General features: G+C 42.8%; 1 protein-coding gene across 5 annotated transcripts in view; it reads left to right on the forward strand.

Annotated features, from left to right (window-relative positions):
- The window catches only part of CLNK (cytokine dependent hematopoietic cell linker), a 199,433-nt gene that overhangs the window by 105,080 nt on the left and 73,208 nt on the right, over positions 1-21,145 (forward strand). For 4 of the 5 annotated variants that reach the window (XR_010338534.1, XM_064365712.1, XM_064365700.1 and 1 more), the window contains exons 5-8: positions 6,582-6,619; positions 12,652-12,793; positions 13,721-13,827; positions 20,191-20,236. Coding sequence is in view for 4 of the 5 variants with exons in the window: in XM_064365700.1 (XP_064221770.1) it covers positions 6,582-6,619; positions 12,652-12,793; positions 13,721-13,827; positions 20,191-20,236 (333 nt within the window). In the remaining variant the exon portion in view is untranslated. The remainder of the gene's footprint in view (positions 1-6,581; positions 6,620-12,651; positions 12,794-13,720; positions 13,828-20,190; positions 20,237-21,145) is intronic. The other variant, XM_064365714.1, reaches the window with a different exon arrangement.

A 21,145-nucleotide genomic window follows, 5' to 3' on the forward strand; every position in this document is an offset into this window, starting at 1 on the left:
CGCTCAAGAGTGACAGGGCCAGGACTTAAACCTGAAACTTCTGGACCAGCTCCCATGAAATAGATCAGCAGCTCTGCTCTGTCACTGCCAAACACTCACCTCCATAAGGAGATAAAACATCAAAGACTGCAAGGCACTTAAAAAAATTCATGGGGCTTAAACACGATAGATGCTTATTTTTTTTCTCTTATATAAGTCAAGTCCCAAAGTAAGCAGTCCAAGGCTCTTTGGCAGCTCTGATCCTGGAAGTCCTCAGAGACCCTGTTCTTCCTGCCTTCTTGCTCCCTCCCTTGTATTGGCCTCAATCTTACAGCCTAAAATACTGATGTCTGTACTCCAGGCAACAGGATGGAGAAAGAAGAGAAAAAGGAGAAATAAAAGGTGCAGGCCGGGCACAGTGGCTCAAGTCTGTAATCCCAGCACTTTGGGAAGCTGAGGCAGGTACATCATCTGAGGTCAAGAGTTCAAGACCAGCCTAGCCAACATGGTGAAACCCCATCTCTACTAAAAATACAAACCTTAGCCAGGCATGGTGGTAGGTACCTGTAATCCCAGCTATTCGGGAGACTGTGGCAGGAGAATCGCTTGAACCCGAGAAGCGGAGGTTGCAGTGAGCTGAGATCGCACCACTGCACCACTGCACTCCAGCCTGGACAACAGAGCAAGACGCTGTCACACACACACACAAAAAAAGTGCGTAACAACTTCAGGAAGTATCCTAAAAATTGTGACTTGATTTTCCACCTAGATTCTATTAACCAAAACTTGGACTCATGGCCATATGTAGCTGCAAGGAAGACGTATAGCTCCAGGTGACCGCGTGCCCAGTTAAACAACAAGGGTTCTGGTACCCGAGAAGACAGAGAAAATAGACATGGGGAGACACACAACTGTCTCTGCCACAGAGTGGTTAGTGACAGGTAGCCAGGACTCATGGACCTCCCAATTTTCAACACATATTATTTTTTTTATTATGCTTTAAGTTCTGGGGTTCATGTGCAGAACGTGCAGGTTTGTTATATGGTATACACATGCCATGATGGTTTGCTGCATCCATCACCCCATTATCTACATTAGGTATTTCTCCTAGTGCTCTCCCTCCCCTATCCTCCTACCCCCCTACAGGCCCGGGTGTGTGATGTTCCCCTCCCTGTGTCCATGTGTTCTCATTGTTCATCTCCCACTTATGAGTGAGACCATGTGGTCTTTGGTTTTCTGATCTTGTTCAACATATATTACTAAATCTAGCTGGCACCTCCAGATTTGGAGCCAACCCTGATCATCGCCACACCTCTCCTTCCCTTCTTCACTCCCCCAAGTCTTCTCTTGTAACTGAAATGAAACCAGAAGCTGGTTTTGCTTGGGGGACCTGTCTGGCTTGAGAACGTCTGAGGAACCTGCTGACTGACTTTCCTTTCTAGAGAAATACAAAGTGCTAAACCTCTGCAGGCTTCCTAATTTTATTTCTCCTCTCATACAAGATAAGCATATTCTTGCCATGGGACCCACTGGGAATTCTTCCAGTCCAGGATTTCCTTTGAATGTGAATATCCCATGTCAACAGCATTTGAAGGTCCACTGGCTATCCCGTCCCTGAAAAGCCACTAAATGGGGGCACAGATGAAGGCACCGGTCCTGTACCTCCAGAGACTTAAGCTCACAGAAGTGTTTCCAAATGAAAATAATCCGAGAGTCTCTATTTACTTAATGGCCTACCTTCCTTTGGAAGGGAATTGGAGCTTCTAGGTTAGCGGTTCTGAAACTTCGGGGTGATAAATGTCACCATAGGAGCTTGAGGAGAAAAGCAGACTGATCGAATCGGTTTGCTCTGGGGCTCCGGTTTTGCCTTACTTACTTTTTTCAGCTCCCAAGGTGAGGCTGATGCAAATGGTGAGGAGACCCCAGTTGGATGGGTGTTGGCCAAACACCCCTGTCATCCTTGGCTGGGCCTCTGTAGATGCGAGAAGAGCTGTTGAAGGCCTTCTGCCTATCAGGAGACTCCCTGGGCTTTACACTGCACATATCCATCTTCACTTCCCTCTTAAAAATAACTTTCAAAGGGACGTTGTTTTTTGCAAAAGGATGTTTCCTTGAGGGAAACACAGAAGTCAGTTGTTCTCTGGAGCTGTCTGGTGTCTGTAGGTGATGAATGACCCTCCACACATCCACACAACACAACCATAATTCTCCCAGGATGCAGATGTGAAATCTACTGAGAAAATCTCTTTCTCTTTTTCGAAAATGGCCCTAGGAAGCCAATCTATCTTTCAGGTCCAGGAAGATGCAAAGGCCTGGAGGGGTTTGGGTGAGCCACTTTGGTGGGGATCCAGGTCCAAGAGAGGAAGCATAAAGCTCTATTCCCTCAGCGCGGGAGAAGGAAGTTTCTGCCGCAGCTTCCCGGCTCTGACATGTTCGTGCTGTACCGCATGCTATATTTGACAATTGACGATTTACTGTGCATTCACCATATGCCCATCTCTGCTACACGTGGGTTGCAGAAGCCATCGGGAGCCTGAAGTCTTGCCATTGCCTGGGGAAAGGCTGGTACCACAGTCTGTAACGAGATTATTTACTGGTTGGCTTTGTTCCTAGATGCTATGGAGAAATTTTTTTTTAAAAAAGTATGAATCAGGGAGGACTACCATCTATAATGAATAAACTACAAATGTTAGTGGAATATAATATAGGTTTGTTTCTTGCTCACATCACAATCCAATGTGGATCAAAGGAAGGCTTTTTCCAAACACTCATTCTGATTCACCTCCCTTTTCCCCAATGGCTTCCATCATCCCCATGGGCCTCAGGGTCTCTGCCCAGCCACCGAGGCAAGAACAAGAGCATGGAAGGTCAAGTAGGGCAACCTAGAGTCCATTGCAGCCAACGCCCCAGGGGCGAGAGATCCATGCCATGCCCACCCGCCTGCCCAATGCAGGGGAAGGAGAGATACGTACAGCAGCCAAGCACTACAGGGAAAGGAGGCTGGCCTAGTGCATACGTGCGGGCAACATTCTCACTGCCATACCAGGTGCCAGGGATGGTGAGGAACGGGGCTGGAGAGGTGCTTTTTAATTTTTGCCTGACGTCAGTGGTCAGGGAAGCCCACTCCAGGGGAGATGACATTTCAGATACAGTTGGATGGTGGACAAAGATCTACGCATGGGCAGAGCCAAGAAAAGAGGGCTCTAGACAGAGGGCTGGTGTGTGCAAGCTCCTGTAATAGTATGAACTGGGTGTGCTGGGAGACTCAAGGGATAAGATTAGGGAATTTAGAGTGAAAGAACTAAAGTTTAAGAAAACTATAGGCTGGGCACAGTGGCTCATGCTTGTAATCCCAGCACTTTCGTAAGCCAAGGCAGGTGGATCATTTGAGGTCAGGAGTTCAAGAGCAGCCTGGCCAATGTAGTGAAACCCTGTTTCTACTAAAAATACAAAAATTAGCCGGGCATGGTGGTGTCCTCCTGTAATTCCAGCTGCTCGGGTGGCTGAGGCATGAGAATCACTTGAGAGGTTGAAGCTGCTGAAGTCGGAGGTGAGACAGAGGTAGAGGAAGAGTTTCATGATTATTATTACAGAACAGTCAGACTGGCTTTATTCCAGACGATGGAGATAGCTACGGTCATTACCGTAATGAGCATTTGCAGTACGGGAGAGATTGGGCTCAACTCAAAATACAATAAGTACAAGTGGAAATTTATAGCCAAGGGAGCGGGGTGAGGGTCTGGGAAAGGAAAATTACAGAGAACACCTTTTGTTAAAAAAAAAAACTGAAAAGAATAAAGCCAGAAGAAGATGTAGGAATCCTTATCATTTCATGGTTCTCCTTTACAAAGGGTGGGGGCAGAGGTGGATTCTGGCTAAACTGACCTGAAAGGATTCTTGCTGAAGGCAGGCCAGGGCGATCAGACATCATCATGGAAGGGAGGTGGCAGAGGAAGGCCCTGATTAGATGAGATGTGGAGGGTGACCAGGCATGGAGAATGGGAGATTCTGGCTGAACTGACTTAGCGGGAGTCTTGCAAAAATTGGACAATGCAGAGTTGAATGCGGAATCCCACAAGGTAGGGCCTCATAGAGAAGAGAGTTCATGGGAGCCTGACTACAGTTTGGTCCAGGAGAGAAGAGGCAGGAAAGGGATGAGATCAGAGAGCAGGGTGGAGGCAGGTTGTGCTGAGCTCTGGGGGCCGCACAGGGCACCTGGACTGTAGGACATGGGCAACGAGTGACATGAACTGATGCACAGTGTTAGGACCATGCTTTAAGATGGCACTTCCAAAACTCGGCACTGATGGCACAGATAGGTACTCTAGGAGACTGAGAGATGAAGATAATTCCTTTCCTAAAGAACACACAAGAAAGAAGTAATCAGATCCTGCCTATTCGTATTTCAGGGTCATGGTGAGTGAGACAAATTACATGCTTTAACAATTCAATGAGATTGATGAGGCCTGGAGTAGTCAGAGAGAAAAGCAGGGAAATTGGATCTGAAAGGACTGTGAGCATCTGGGAAGCAAAGGCGAGGCGGGAGGGAGAAGGGGCTCCAGGCAGGGTCTACACCAGCAGACGCAGAAGGGTCATGAAGCGTATTTGGGGAATCCAGGAGAGTCTCAGGCTGGGACGCTCACCTCCGGTGAGAAAAGAGACTCCGCAGCTCCCCGAGAAGACGTCAGCATCATGACTGCACTCCTTGAGGCCAGTTTCCTAAAATGAAATTATATTGAACCCTGAATTAGTCAGTGGCGTTGTTTTCCTGGATAACGAGGGCCAGAACAGATCCCCAATAATTCTGAGCGCATTTGCTCCTTCCGGGCCAGCTGGTCTTTAATGGGTGACCTTATTAATTTAACTCGATTCATGAGAGAGTACAAATTGCTGCTCTAAAGGGCTGGAAAATGTGTTGGTTTCTCTGCCAGGGATCTCAGTGGGGATGTAATTGTGCTGGGTCAGGAAGGTGTCATTAGTACCCCAGAGCTGCTATCCAACTACAAGAAAGGGCTGGGTCCAAGGGCAGGTGCAGGCAGGATTCTGTTCCTCCAGGCTCATTATTTCAAGGAGATTAGCTCTCTCATTAACACTCCTTGTATGTACTGGTCCTAGGCAAATTCCAGAACTGTGTTTCCACTGAGCCAAACTTGCATTAATTTGTACATTACACCTTAGAAAAGACTTGGGCATGCTGATACAATTAACAACTCTTTATTTCATATTTTGGTAAGATAAGGGAATTTAGAGTGAAAGAACAAAAGTTTAAGAAAATAATAGGTCGGGCACGGTGGCTCATGCCTGTAATCCCAGCAATTTGGGAGGCCAATGTGGGCGGATCGTTTGAGGTCAGTAGTTCCAGAGCAGCCCGGCTAACATAGTGAAACCCCGTTTCTACTAAAAACACAAAAATTGGCCAGGCTTGGTGGTATCCTCCTGTAATCTCAGCTACTCAGGAGGCTAAGGCATGAGAATCGCTTGAACCCAGGAAGTGAAGGTTGCAGTGAGCTGACATCACACCACTGCACTCCAGCCTAGGTGACAGAGCAAGACTCTGTCTCAAAAAGAAAATAATAAAGCCAGAACAAGATGTAGAAATGCTTATCACGTCATGGTCCTCTGCAATACCTAGATCACATTCAGAAATTTATCCTGAATTTCTCAGCAGCCAAAGGAAGAAGGGAAATATCCTTAAATCAAAGCAAACCAGTTGCTAAGAAGCATGCAGCTCCTGAGACCTGAAAGGAACTTCTCACATATGTGCTAATAAAGGGAATTTGATTAAAAGAAACCATTTTTTTTTAAATGTCTGTTCCTAATGCTCGCTGATGCAGGCTAGTAGCAGGAAACTACAGTGCAATTTAGGAAAATAAAGTTTATGAAGAACAAAAAACTCTACAGTGGTTTTGAATAATCCGAGGATAAAATTTTAAACACAGAATACTGCGTGGGCTGAATGACCCTAGGCAACCTTCCAGAAAACAAGCCCAAATAAGAGTGTCGAGTGCTGAGAAATGGCAACTGCTGTGTTTTCATTCAACAGACACCTGGTCCATAACTCAATTATTCAATAGGGGGTCTTGTGCCTGGCGCTAGGAATAGATGAGTGAGTAGCTATGTCTCCTGTCCTCAAAATACTTATAGTCTATTTAAGCAGACAGATGTGTGGACAGATTATTGCAATTGCAACATGCCGTGTGTGCCTTGTGGGGGAAAAGAAGGGAAAAATGAACCTCATCATTAGCTGAGCTGCTGCTGACTCATGACTCTGGGAGCAACTGATATGAGAGGTCTTCTAACATTCTGTTTCTCTAGCAATGGGAATTTTGACCTGCTGCAGTAGCGGTGAGGTTTCTTACCTCCAGGTCACTGTTTGATTTGAATTCGATTTTCTTTTCTCCCTTTTCATTGTCCCTGTTTTGCAAGAGTAACAGGTAGAATGGGAAATAGAGAAAAACGCACTTTAGTTTTGAAAAATTACAATCAAGGTTAAGTTAATTAAAACCGACAAAACATTTCTGGAGAAAAAGTGGGCCCAGTCTCTTTGATGTTTGGAGCTACCACAGTGATTAAAATAACACTCGATCTGCTTGTGTTGGCAGGCCAGTACCAGAGGATTAACAAGCCTCTCCCCGACTGGGTAAGTCAGCTGCTTCCCTTATCTATTTTCTCACTCTTTAATATTTGCAAAGTAGGTGGATTTTTTTCAAGGTACTTGGTAAAATTTTTAAAAATCAACAGCAACAACAACAACAAAATAGTAACAATAATAAATTTTCCAAGTGGCGTACTTTCCTGGCAAGAAAAACTACATTTTAATTATTGGGTATAAAACTATATTTCAATTCCTCAGCTATAAAATGGAAATAAAAATTAATTAACATGGTCATTGTGAAGGCTGATAAAGTGAAAATACCAACACGCTGTGCTGGCAAGTGCATTATTAGAAATGCACTTCCTAACGCTCATAGTAAAATTTTAAATTGAAATAAACTTTCTTGCGAGCAATTTTATAATACTAACTAAGTAACATCGAACATGTGTTGGAAACATAGTCCCTAAATTCATTTGTTGATAGAGTGGAGCCAGGGCCTTTGGGCAGTAATTAGATTCAGATAAGGTCACCTGTTAGGACCCCCCATGATGGGACTGGTGACTTTATAAGAAAAGAGAGACCTGAGCCAGCCCTCACCCGCTTCGCCTGTGATGCTCTGGGTCGTGCTATGATATAGTAAGATGGCACTCACCAGATGTGGCCTCTCAACCTTGGACTTCCCAGCCTCCAGAGCTGTAAGAAATAAATGGATTTTTAAATCAATTAGCCAGTCTTATATTCTGTTATAAGAACAGACATGAACTAAGACAACACTATTTGGACAGAAGTCAAAATTATAGATGCTGCAACACCTAGAATGCTTCAAATTCTCTGCTCTTTATTTTTGAGGTGCAAAACAAATTTTATTTATGTATTTATTTTTAATTTTTTAGAGACAGAACCTCACTCTGTTACCCAGGCTGGAGTGCAATGGCGTGATCTCAGCTCGCTGCAAACTCCGCTTCCTGGGATCCAGCAATTCTCATGCTTCAACCTCCTTTGTGGCTAGAATTACAGGCACAAGCCACCACGTCTGGCTAATTTTTGTATTTTTAGAAGAGACTGGGTTTTGCCATGTTGGCCAGGCTGGTCTTGAACTCTGGAACTCAAGTGGTCCACCCGCCTCAGCCTCCCAAAGTGCTGGGATTATAGGTGTTAGTCACCACACCCAGCCATGCAGAATAAATTTTAATTCCTTGTGCTGAGTTCCAGTGGGGATGTGTAGGGAGGACCTGTTTGGGCCCACCTGTCACATCTGTGATCTTTGTGACTTTGGAAAGTTACCAATTCTAGTTTCTATATTTGTAAAAGGAGGATAAAATTTCAGTTTTGAGGGCCAGATTGGGGAATGTGCATGCAAATATGTTTCTTTTCGTCCTTTTGAGCTCTTGGCATGACATGATGCTGCTTAAATCTTACAAAGCTTCACACTGTAGCACCTGGATTTCACTCTCAGGCCCAACACAGTTTTGCAAATGAGGCAAGAGGTGAGCATTCTGAGATGGAGGGAGGATAAACAATCGCTCGGTGGCTCCGTATGATGATGAAAGAATGCAAGATCGAGAGTCGTGTCCCTGCTAACACATAACACAATGCCGGCTGCAGATTTTAATGCAGAGGTGCACATTCCAAAATTCCTATTATGACCATTGCATGTGAGTGCATCTGTTGGGGACTGGTGTCCATTCCTGCCTGTCTAGCATTCAGACCCAGAGCCTTTGATGAGTGCCTGTGTTAGTCTTCTAGTGTTGCCATCGCAAAGTGCCATTACTTGAATGGCTCAAATAACAGAGGTTTATTTTCTCATGACTCTGAAGACCAGAAGTCCAAGATCAAAGTGCCAGCAGGGTTATCGAGAACTATCTCCTTGTGATGCAAATGACTACCCTCTCCCTGTGTGCTCACATGGCCTTTCCTCAGTGTGTGCATTAGGGGAGCCGTGGGGAGAGAGAGGGAGAAACCCAGAGAGAGAGAGAACTCTCTGGTGTCTCTTCTCATAAGAACACTAATCCTATCAGATAAGAACCCCACCCTTATGACCTCCTTTAACCTGAATTACTTTTTTTAGAGGTAACATCTTCAAATATAGCCACACTGATGATTAGGGCTTCAACATACAAATAGTGTGTGAGCAGTAGGGGGTGGTGTGGGGGTGGAGAAACATTTAGTCTACAACAATAACCAAAGCAAAAACTAAGGTTAGAGAGAAGTGGTTAAGGCCATCTTTTATGGCAACTGTTCTTATTAACAGTATAGATATGTAGGAATCCCATTTTACAGATGAAAAAACAAAGCTTCAGGGCGAAGGCATATCTCCAATGCAGCAAAGTGAACACTTTAGTCAAATGAAGACTTTAGTCCAATGACACTTACTCCACCTCAAATGTTGTACAATACCAACAGTCTATAACCTGGTGTCCTGGCTCCATTTCCAAAACGGAAAAATGACAAAAAATGGCAGTCTTGGCCAATTCACTTGGGGAGGGGGCAGCTGGGGGAATATGAACCCACAGAATTTTCTCAACTATACATTTTACCTAAATTCTCACACCTAAACTTGATTGAATGAATTAGAATTTCAAAAATGATGGTACCAGCTTTAGCACAAAATTTCACCTTGCAAGTTGCTTTTATTGTGATAGTGTTATGTTTTAGAACAATATACAGAGAGTGGTGTCACTTCCTGAGGCCCATCCTCAATGATAAAGACCCAAATAATTGCATTAGTTTTCCGTTGCTGCCATGACACTTCCCCACAGATTTGGCAGCTTGACCATTTATTATTGCACAGTGGATGCAATCAGAAGCCTGGGCACAGCATGGCTCAACTAGTTCCCCTGTTCTGGGTCTCACAAGTCTGAAAGTAACATGCTAGCAGGGCTACATCCTCCTCCAGGGGCTCTGAAGAGGCACTTGCTTCCATAGCATCCAGTTCCTTTCTGTTGTAGGACTGTGGACCCCATGTCCCTGCTGGCTGACTGTTGTCAAATCCTTCTACTGTTGAATTCTCTGTAAATTGTCCTTCTCCGAGATCACTCTTTCTTTCTCTTCTACTTCCTTTCTCTGACTTCCTCTTCTGCTTTTTAAAGCAGCTGTTTTTGAGGTAAAATCTACATGCCACTCAATTTACCCATTTTATGAGTACAATTCAATGGCTTTTTAGTATATTCCCAGAGTTGTATAACCATTACTCCAATCAATACATGTTTATCATCTCAGAATGAAACCCAGTTTCCGCCTTCCCCCAGCCCTTGGCGAGTATCAATGTACTCTTTATTTACAGGTCCTCCTCTTCTGGATATTTCATATAAACAGAATCATGCAACATTCTGCTTTGTATATGACTATCTTCTTTCATTTAGCATAATATTTCCAAGGCTTATCCATGTTCTAGCATATATCAGTACTTTATGCCTTTTCGTTGCTGAATAATTTTCCATTGTGTGACTATCTAACACTTTATTTACCTATTCAGCAGTCCATGGACCTTTGGGTTATTTCTACTCTTTTACTATTAAGAATAACACTGCTATAAACATGTGCTAGTTTTTGTATGAGTGTGGAATTGCTGGATTATATGGTAGTTCTGTGTTTAACCTTTGAGGAACTGCTAAAGTGTTTTCCACAGTAGCTGCACCCTATTACATTCCCATCAGCAATGCATGACAGTCCCAAATTCTCCACATTATTGTCAGTCCTTATTATTATCTTTTTTAAAATCATCTTGTTGGTGTATGGCTGACATCTCATTGTGTTTTTGATTTGCATTTTCTTTTTTCTTTTCTCTTTTTTTTTAAGATGGAGTCTCATTGTCACCAGGCTGGAGTGCAGTGGCGTGATCTCGGTTCACTGCAACCTCCACCTCCTGAGTTCAAGAGATTCTCCTGCCTCAGCCTCCCAAATAGCTGGGACTACAGGCGCACACCACCATGCCCAGCTAATTTTTTTGTGTTTTTAGTAGAGGCGGGGTTTCACCACATTGGCCAGGATGCTCTCGATTTCCTGACCTCCTGATCCACCTGCCTCAGCCTCTCAACGTGCTGGGATTACAGGCGTGAGCCACCGGTGCTCGGCCGATTTGCATTTTTAGTAATAATACTGAGCGTTTCCCCATGGGATTATTGATGATTTGTATATCTTCTTTGAAGAAACATCCATTCAGATCCTTTAGCTACTTTAAAATTTGGCTATTTATCTTTAAATCATAGAGTTGTAAGAGTTTTTTATATTTTGGATTTAAGCTCCTTATCAGATACATGATTTGCAAATATTTTCTTCATTCTGTAGTTGCTTTTTTATTTTCTGTGGTCTTTTGAAGTACACAAGATTTTCATATTAATTAAGTTAAATTTATCTATTTCTTTTATTGCTTGTATTTTTTGTTCCAAGAAACCATTGCCTAAGCCAAGAAATGAAGATTTACTCCAGTATTTTAAGAGTTTTATAGGTTTCGCTGTTAAATTTATATGCATGGCCCATTTGTATTTAATTTTTGCATATGATATAAAAAAAGAGGTTCAACTTCACCATCATGCATGTGAATATCCAGTTGTCCTGGGACTATCTGTTAAAAGACTACTCTTCCCACCCAGTGAATTGTCTTAGCACACACTTAAAAATCAATTAACCCTCAGTATGAAGGCTTAGTTCTGGACTCTCAATTATATTCCAATTATCTACATGTCTGTCTTACTGCTAATACAACATTGTCTTGATTACTGCATCTATGTAGTAACTTTTGAAATAAGTGTCCTCCAACTTTATCTTTTTTTTTGCCCAAGATTGTTTTGGCTATTCTTGGTTCTTCTTATTTTCATAAGAATTTTAGGATTATCTTGTCAATTTTTGCAACAACAACAAAAAAATCAGTGTATCAATTTTCAAAGTATTTCTATTTGAACAATGTTAAGTCTCCCAATCCATGATCATTGGTTGTCTTTCCATTATTTAGGTCTTCTTAAATTTCTATCAACAATGTTTTGCAGTTTTCGGTGTACAAGTTTTACACTTCTTTTGTTAAATTTATTTCTATATATTTTATTCTCCTTGATACTATTGCTAATATAATCATTTTCCTTTTTAAAACATTTTTATACAGATGAGGTCTCACTCTGTTGCCCAGGCTGTTCTCAAACTCCTAGCCTCAAGCAATTCTCCTACCTCCGCCTCCCAAAGCGCTGGGATTATAAGCATGAGCCACTGCACCTAGCCCATTTTCTTTCTATTTTCAATTTGTTAGCACTAATTTATAGAAATATGAATTTTCATTACTAGTATATAGGAATACAACTGAATTTGGTATATTAATCTTGTATCCTGACACCTTGAGGAACCGTTTATTAGTTCTAATAATTTTTTAGTGAATTTTTTTTTTTTTTTTTTTTTTTTTTGAGATGCAGTTTCGCTCTTGTTACCCAGGCTGGAGTGCAATGGTGTGATCTTGGCTCACCGCAACCTCCACCTCCTGGGTTCAGGCAATTCTCCTGCCTCAGCCTCCTGAGTAGCTGAGATTACAGGCACACGCCACCGTGCCCAGCTAATTTTTTGTATTTTTAGTAGAGACAGGGTTTCACCATGTTGACCAGGATGGTCTCAATCTCTTGACCTCGTGATCCACCCGCCTTGGCCTCCCAAAGTGCTGGGATTACAGGGGTGAGCCACCGCGCCCGGCCCCTTTAGTGAATTCTTTAAATATAAGATTATCTTATTTGCAAATACATCCTCCTCCTGCTTCTAAGGGCTCATGTGATCACATTGGGCCCACCCAGGTAATCCAGGATAATCCCCCTATTTAAAAGTCAGCTGCTCAGTGACCTCCATTACATTTGCATTGTCCCTTCACAGCAGTACCTAGATTAGTATTGACTAAGTAATCAGAAATGGAAATATTGGGAGATCTCTTTAGATTTCTCACTAGCACAAGAATTAAACTTCCATTTAAGACTTCAGATGCTAGACTCTTAAGTATTTAACTTGCAGCTAAGAAAATCTACCCCACTCCTGTAGCCAGCACTGTAGTCTTTCTTTGTCAACATTGTACCTTCCTTTGACTCACTGGAACGTTACCACCTGCTTAGGAAAGAAACTTTCCTGCAGTGCTGGATGGAGCAAAAAGCCACAGTAATGATGACTATGAAGACCCTGAGCTTCAGATGGAAGAGACGCGGCAGTCGATTAAAATTTTACCAGCCCGCCCTATAAAGGAATCTGAATATGCAGGTAACGTTTAGGGGTCTGCCTGAAATGTGAAGATGCATGTACCTGCTGCCATACTGCATACTATTTAAAGGTGCGATTTCTGAATTAAACAACCCTAGGTTAACATCTGCCCCCATGACTTACTAGCTGTGTGACCTTGAGCAAGTCTCTCAAACTCACTTTCTCTATCTGAAAATAGGATTCATAATAATAGAAGTTGCCCTAGAGAGCTCTTTTGAAGATTAGATGAATGATGCATGTTGAGTTCTCACCAGAGGACCTGGTACCAAGCCAGAGCTCTGTAACTCTCAGCCACTGTTATCGTGATGCTCTCCTTGAGCCCTAGGAACAGCTGATGAGCATAACAGAGGGTGGACAGGCAGGGATGGGGCAGCTTGGGAAATGTGAAGATGAGGTCTGCATAGAAGGCAGTAGAATTAAAAAAAAAAAAAAAAAAAAGACTTTTTAACTTGGTTAATTCATTTTGCAGCCAGCCAGCCTACGAGCATCAGCAGGGCATGAGAGCAAAGCTGCAATTGTTAAGAATAAAGGGGACCTAATTTCACACCTGCCTCTGTCTCTAACTGCAGCACATAGGGCAGCTTCAGCAAGTTCCTTGAGATAAAACACCCTATTGTAAGGGAAAAGAGGAAGCATTCACAATTTCTGAGGGCCTGAACCACTAAAATAAATCTATTGAAGTGTATCTGGAGAAAATCATCTTGTAAATGATGATGACTTTTTTTGTTCATTCATTCAATAAGCATTCGTTGAGCATCACCATGTGCCAGTTTCCATGTTAGGATTGATCAGGGGACAAAAGACAAACAATGCGTGATCCCTACTCGTTGTAATGATCCAGTGAGTTTGTAGATGTGCAGATATTTTGAAAATTGTAATGTGCGGAGTCCACATAAGGTACGACTTTAATATTTTCTGTTTGCACAGATACACGCTATTTCAAGGGTGTAATGGACACTTCCCTCCCGTTCGACACCAGGACCTCTATCCCCATTGGACAGCAAGCCTGGAACACACAGACGAAGTCGGAAAGAGTGAGTAAAGGCTAGACCTTATGACCCAAACATGTGTAGGGCTCTTCCTAACCAGCCAGAAACTGCCCCATCGCCTGTCCCTCAGGCGATCTCATTAGGGAAAGAACAGGTCGGTCGAGCTCATTGAGGTGGACAGGAGTGACTCTCATGACTGGTAGCATCATGGCCCTACCGCTAGAAGCGAGGAGAATTCAGATGTGTTGAAGATTGTGAGCCAGAGAGCAAGCTAAGGACATTCACAGGCATCTCATCTAATGTTCATTGCATTCTCCAGAGAAAGAACATGAACTCAAATCTTTCTGATCATAATATAAGATTTTGACCAGAGTCTCAGCCCAACATGGTGAATTATGAGCTGGGAGGTAAAAGTAAGTCATGAAACCTCTCTAAACCTCCTTGTATCTTTATCTACCAAACAGGGAAAAACAGAAAATCCTACCATGCCTATTTCAAAACGCTGTTTGAAAGCTACAAAAGATAGTTTTGCACCACTGTACTCTAGCCTGAGCAACAGAGTGAGACTCTGTCTCAAAAAAAAGAAAATCTAGTAAATGCAGATACCATAAATGAATACATAGAATTTTATTTTTAATAAAACATTTGCTAACACTCTATTTTCTTTTTCTTTTTTTTTCTTTTTTTTTTGAGATGGAATCTCACTCTGTCAGCCAGGCTGGAGTGCAGTGGTGCAATCTCAGCTCACTGCAACCTCTGCCTCCTAGGTTCAAGCAATTCTCTGCCTCAGCCTCCCGAGTAGCTGGGATTACAGGCTCCCACCACCCTGCCCAGCTAATTTTTGTATTTTTAGTAGAGATGAGTTTCACCATCTTGGTCAGGCTGATGTTAAACTCCTGACCTTGTGATCCACCCTCCTCAACCTCCCAAAGTGTTGGGATTACAGGCGTGAGCCATCATGCCCAGCCAACACTTGGTTTTCTTAATAGAGAAATGCATAAAATACAAATGATCGCCCCTGGGATTGCAGTTATTGGTCATAACATTGTGGTGCTCTTCATTGTCATTATTTTCTATGCAGATGTCTGTCATACAAGGGAAGCCTAATTGTTTTGTATATAACTGCTTTATTTTTCTTGTCACATTAAGTTCTGGTTACAAAACAATTTCCCATGTGATAAGCAAGCATTCATAAGCATCATTTGTATAGATAAAGCATAACCCATTATGGGATTTTCAAATTATTTTACTAAACCACTGAGTGAAGACATTTTAAAGGCTTTTAATATATATTGTAAAATTTCCTTTCTAAAAAATTATTTCCATTTGCCTTCCCAGAAACCCTACATAGGAATGTCCACCCAATTAGAAATATCATCCAAACTGGCTATTATATTTTCAATTGCATTTTTTAAGAAGAGATTTCACTGTTTTTTTTTCAGTTTGCACCACAGTTATGAGTGAGTATTAAAGTGCTTTCAAATATTCCTCACGTATTACATATTCACATTGTCTATTTAACTTGAGGAATTCTTTTAATTTAGACAGAAAAATGAAACTACAAATTTTACCAAACAAGACTGACCGTTTACATAGAAGATATCTGATAGAGATTAAGAGGGCAAGATGAGTGATGAAAAATCAAACACTTCCTTTTTACACAGGCACAGCAATGATGGAAAAACACTTGAATCATTCACTCAACAAATTCATTCAAGAACTATGTCATCAATGCCTGCTAGAATCAGACACAATTATAGACTCCAAAGATACATCCATGAACGACCAATTCCTTGCTCTCTAGAAACATATATGCTAGTGGTAGGAGACCAATAACAAATAATTACACAATAAACAATAGATAAGCAAATGTGCTTTGAAAAATAATGATAATGCAGGATAAGGAAGGTCAAGGAAAAAAATTCTCAGTAGAGATCGGACTGAAAGAATGAATGACATTTAATCCTTAAAACAATGTTGCACCAGGAGCGGTGGCTCACCCCCGTAATCCCAGCACTTTGAAAAGCTGAGGCAGGTGGATCACAAGTTCAGTAGTTTGAGAACACCCTGGACAATATGGTGAAACTCCATCTCTACTAAAAATACAAAAATTAGCCAGGGTGGTGACAGGTGCCTGTAGTCCCAACTACTCAGGAGGCTGAGGCAGGAGAATCACTTGAAACAGGGAGGCAAAGATTGCAGTAAGCAGAAATTGCACCACTGCACTCCAGCCTGGGCAACAGAGCGAGACTCAATCTAAAAAAAAATAAAAATAAAACACAACAATCTTGCAAAATCATCACTCTCATTTTAATGGCTCCAATTTTACAAGCTCTGTGCCTTTGGACCTGTTACCCTCTCTGAGCCTTCATGGTCTTACCTCTAAAATCTCATCACTGTTATAGTAATACATAGAAAACACAGTATTTCTATGTGCTTCCAGCACAAAGGCTGAGGTGGGAGGATCACTTGAGCCTGGGAGTTCGAGGCTGCAGTGAGCTGAGATTGTGCCACTGCACTTCAGCCTGAGTAAGATCCTGTCAAGAAAAGAAGGAAAGGAAAGGGGAAGGGGAAGGGGAAGAAAGGAAATGGAACTTCAGTAAGATCCCATAAATGGATCTTTGTACTTCCAGCCTGAAGTGCAAAGCAATCAGTCCATAGAGGACATCTGTATGAGGTCAGGTGCTATTTTAGCCCCAGCACCTCGCATGGTGCCTTTGTAAGAGGTTCTCAATAGATACTGGTTAAATGAATGAAAAATAAAAAACTTTCAATCATTTGAACTCAAGCTTTAAAAATAAATACCTGTTTAATAGGAAAAGAGACAGAGTCCATCCCCAGTTCAACTTCTGTTCACAGAGAAGACTTTCTCAGTCTGGCCTTCAGAATCCTTCTACTTTCCTGCTATTATTTGCTACTATTGTCAAGATCTGCATCTAGGGCAGTCCCCCAGGGGCTGTCTGAGAGGGAGGAGGGCATTTCAGAACACTCATCACCAGAGCGTAAAACACGGTCAGGGAACGAGAATTCCAGAGAGACTGGATCAGTGGCTGAAGGAGGAGGGAACGCTGAACCAAAAGTTGAGCTGAACCTTCCCTGTAAATGACCGACAATCCCTTTTCACATAAGTAAACCTTCATGAGCAGAATTACTGTTTTACAAAGGATAATTCTCATTTGATTTTTTTAAAAACAACCATGCCGGGATTTAAGCCTTTATCCTGACTTTCTGTTCCTTCGTATCATCTTTGTAGCTTCCTGTTAAAAACAAGTTTCTTCCTTTGGTTAGATCACTTTGTAGGTGGAACTACAGTCTCAGTACATTAAGTCAAGTGAAATCATGTGAGGAAAAAGGCTAGGGCAAGGTGAACAAGATTTTGAAGGGGCATTGTCTTACAGATTCAACACGTGTTTGGCCTCAATTCAGATAAAGAGGGAGTTTTAGCCAGGTGCAGTGGTTCATGCCTGCAATCCCAACATCTTGGGAGGCCAAGGCAGGTGAATTGCTTGAGCCCAGGAGCTCAATCAAAACCAGCCTGAGTAACATAGTAACATCTCATCTCTTTAAAAAACATGAAAAAAAAATAGCTGGGCATGGTGGAGCGTGCCGGTAGTCCCAGCTACTCTGAGGGCTGAGGTGGGAGGATCACCTGAGCCTGGGAGGTTGAGGCTGCAGTGAGCTGTGATCCTGCCACTTTACTCCAGCCTGAGTGACAGAACATACAAAATACACAAAAGCGGGGGTTGTTTGACTTTTGTAATCAGTGTTGTAAATGTCAAGGATTTATGTCAAGCAGATTATCTTTTTTGTGGCACTCTCATTCCTAGGAGTTGATTCTTACTAGTTCTGCACTTTTTTGTTGTGATTAAACTATCTGTGAAATGTATCTTCAGCCAGGTGTGATGGCTCACACGTGCAGTCCCCATGTTTCAGTAGGCCGAGGCAGGTGGATTGCTTCAGCCCAGGAGTTCAAGACCAGCTTGGGTGACATGGTGAAACCCCATCTCTACAAAAAGTGCAAAAGTTAGCTGGGCATAGTGATGCATGCCTGTAGTCCCAGCTACTTGGGAGGCTGAAGTGGGAGGATCGCTTGAGTCCGGGAGGTCAAGGCTGCAGTGAACTGAAATCGTGCCACTGCACTCCAGTCTGGATGACAAGAGTGAACTCCAGCCTGAGCAACAGAGTGAGACCCTGCCTTAAAGGGAAAAAAAAGAAAAAATGAAATGGATCTTCAATAATTTTTATATAGGCCAGTTCTTATCTAGACCCCTTAGATGGGTTACAATTGTCTTGCCCTAAACGAATGCCCATCCTTCTATTTATTGAGCATGTACTGTGTGCCAAGCACTGTGCTTAGCAATGTGGGTAGGAAGGCACACCGGTGCCCATAGTCTAAGGGAGGAGGCAGTGACCCAGATGGGCAGTTTCCATGTTCCAGGAAGTGCTCAGATGGAGGTGAGCACACCAGCGCCTTTGGAGGAGTCTTACGAAGGAAGCCACGCAGTGCAGTAGTACACGCTGCATTGTGATCAGTGGTACTCGGTGGAATGTTTTCGGCCCCCCAGGGACTTTTGACAAAGTCCGGTGACATTTTTGGTTGTCATGACTGAATGCTACTGACATCTAGTGGGGAGAAGACAGGGATGTTGCTAAGCATCCTACAAGGCACAAGAATTATCTGACCCCAAATCGCAATTCTCAATAGTACCCAAACTGAAAAATCCGTTATAATGTACCTGTGAATCCAAGCTGGTATTTCTCTTCGTTCCCTCACAATCTAGCATGGCTACAGGCATATAGTAGGCACTAGTAAATATTTATTTGATAGAAATTGGAACTCTCCCCAGGGTTAGGCAGGAAATATTCCTGGGCCTGGGAATTCTCTAGTAATACTGCTGCTTGGGACTGCTTGGAGCCCCATCTAAGACCCTGAGCATGCAAGTCCCACCTGAGATAGAGACAACGGGGACATCTCCTGCCTGCGTGACCAGGCCAGCAATGCAGGGTGGGGCATGAGCACTGAGAGAGACTCCCTCTGTGGAGTAGGCATGCAGGGAAGACTAAGAGATGAGGGTGCAATGAGAACATTGAAAAATCCCTCCAGCACCCCAGTCGCCATAAGGTAACCCTGGAGAAATCGGAAGCAAATGGTGCAATGGAGACAACAGCCATGATTAAAAAATCCAACCAGCACTCAACCCTGACTAGATATAACCCAAAGAAGAAGGGCCATGCCCTTTCCAGGCATGAATACTGTGGTTCAATGTTCCACAGAGGATAAGAGGTGACAGGGCATTCATTGAGCTCCTGACCCACCATGCCCAACTCAACCTGGTGCCAATCAAGACTGATACTAAGAGCCTAATGTTAACCTGGGCTTAAAGGTTTTCAGAGACATAGGGAACCCTTTACGATCTTCATCTTCTTCACCCTTATGTCTTCCCATTGTGTACCCTTAATAGTTCACTCATGTCTTTACTAATATTAATAGTGACACATTTATTCAGTGTGGTTAGTGTGTTCTTGGCACACTGCATGGAGTGTTCTGTGTTATCCTCCCATCCTCAAAAAGGTATCAGTGCTTTTGTTACCTCCATTTCACAGATGAGGAAACTGAGCCTCAGAAGGCTAATTTGCCATGTTCTCACAGTCGGCAGGAGCTGGAGGTGGAATCCTAACCCAGCCCTTGTCACAAGGCCATACTCTGACCTGTCTGCCTCATTGCTTTCATATACCTGATCCCACAGATGGATCTTCATGTTAACTCAGAGACATGAATGATGAGCATTTTTCCTATGATAAAGATGAAAAATCTGAAGTTCATAATATACTCAATGCCTTTTACAAAGCCAGCAATAGAGGCGGGATTGGTTCTCAACCCCACGTGTTTTTTTTTTGTTGTTTTTTTTTTTGAGACAGAGTCTCGCTCTTGTTACCCAGGCTGGAGTGCAATGGCGCGATCTCGGCTCACCGCAACCTCCGCCTCCTGGGTTCAGGCAATTCTCCTGCCTCAGCCTCCTGAGTAGCTGGGATTACAGGCACGCGCCACCGTGCCCAGCTAATTTTTTTGTATTAATAGAGACGGGGTTTCACAATGTTGACCAGGATGGTCTCGATCTCTCGACCTCGTGATCCACCCGCCTCGGCCTCCCAAAGTGCTGGGATTACAGGCTTGAGCCACCGCGCCCGGCCCCCCACGTGTTTTTATACCAAACACCACTCGGGCCACTGCACCCTTCATTGGTATGTATTTATACGTGTTTGCTGACAGCCAACCATACTTTGAAAACCAGAGAGTTAGGGACTTATGGCTTTATCCTGGGGAACGTAACCACAGAGAGTGTCAAGACCACAGATGGACTCATAGTCACAACTGAAGATATAATGGTGCCACGTTGTCTTGTACAGGTGGACAAACCCATTTCCAAGGACATCAGGAGCCAAAACATAAAAGGTAAAGTCGTGTCACACAAAGTTTAAAACGTAAGTATGAAAACATTTATTTTGCTTCTGAGAACCTCTTGCCTTGTTGTTTGTGGTCATGAGTGACGTTAAACAAGGTGATCTACTGAATTACACTTCAGGAAATAACTAATTTTAGACAGAGTCTCGCACAGTTTACGCCTATTTATCGCCTTGCCTAATTAATGATGAAATTGATTGTAAAAACTCACATTCTCTGTTGTGCAATTTTGGAAATGAATTGTTTTGAAACATATGGATTGCATTAAATATAAAATCATGTTATCTTTCCAGGCATACCCCCGAAAAGTCACAAGATAGAAATCTAATTTTAAAACGTTGATTAATTAATATGAAAACAGATTTTAAGGCTTTAGGCAAAACAACTCAATTTGAACACAAAAATACAGGTACGAGCCTGAAAGCAAATAGTCAATTTCAGTAGTGCTAGAAGCATAAATGGAAGATAAGCCAAAGAAATTTTAATGGTATTGTACCCATTATAGCTTCTCTCGTCACTCCCTCACGCCCCATCTCCTCTAACAATGTTTGGAAAAGATGACAGTGTCAAGATTTACTTTCCCCAATAACTGAAACACATCAAATTCACTCTTCGTGTGTCTAATGATATCTTCCATAACGTATTATTAGCACCATGTTTTCTTTAATGGGAAGGTGTACCAGCAAGGGTCCCAACAGGAAATAGACCGCACATTCAAATTGGGATAATTTAAGGAAATGTATGCCAAAGGAACTATTTACCGGGTGTATGCAGTATAGGGAGAAGAAGGAATGGTGCCAGAACACGGCTAACAGCAGCGGGACTGGCCCTACCCCTAGGTGCGGAGGGATGAGGAGACAGTTACTGAAAACTACAAGGAGCACACCACCTTGAGAGGAG

This window comes from Aotus nancymaae, unplaced genomic scaffold, assembly GCF_030222135.1.
Source record: "Aotus nancymaae isolate 86718 unplaced genomic scaffold, 86718_ANA_hifiasm-v0.15.2.pri h1tg000006l, whole genome shotgun sequence".
Classification (NCBI taxonomy): Eukaryota; Metazoa; Chordata; class Mammalia; order Primates; family Aotidae; genus Aotus; species Aotus nancymaae.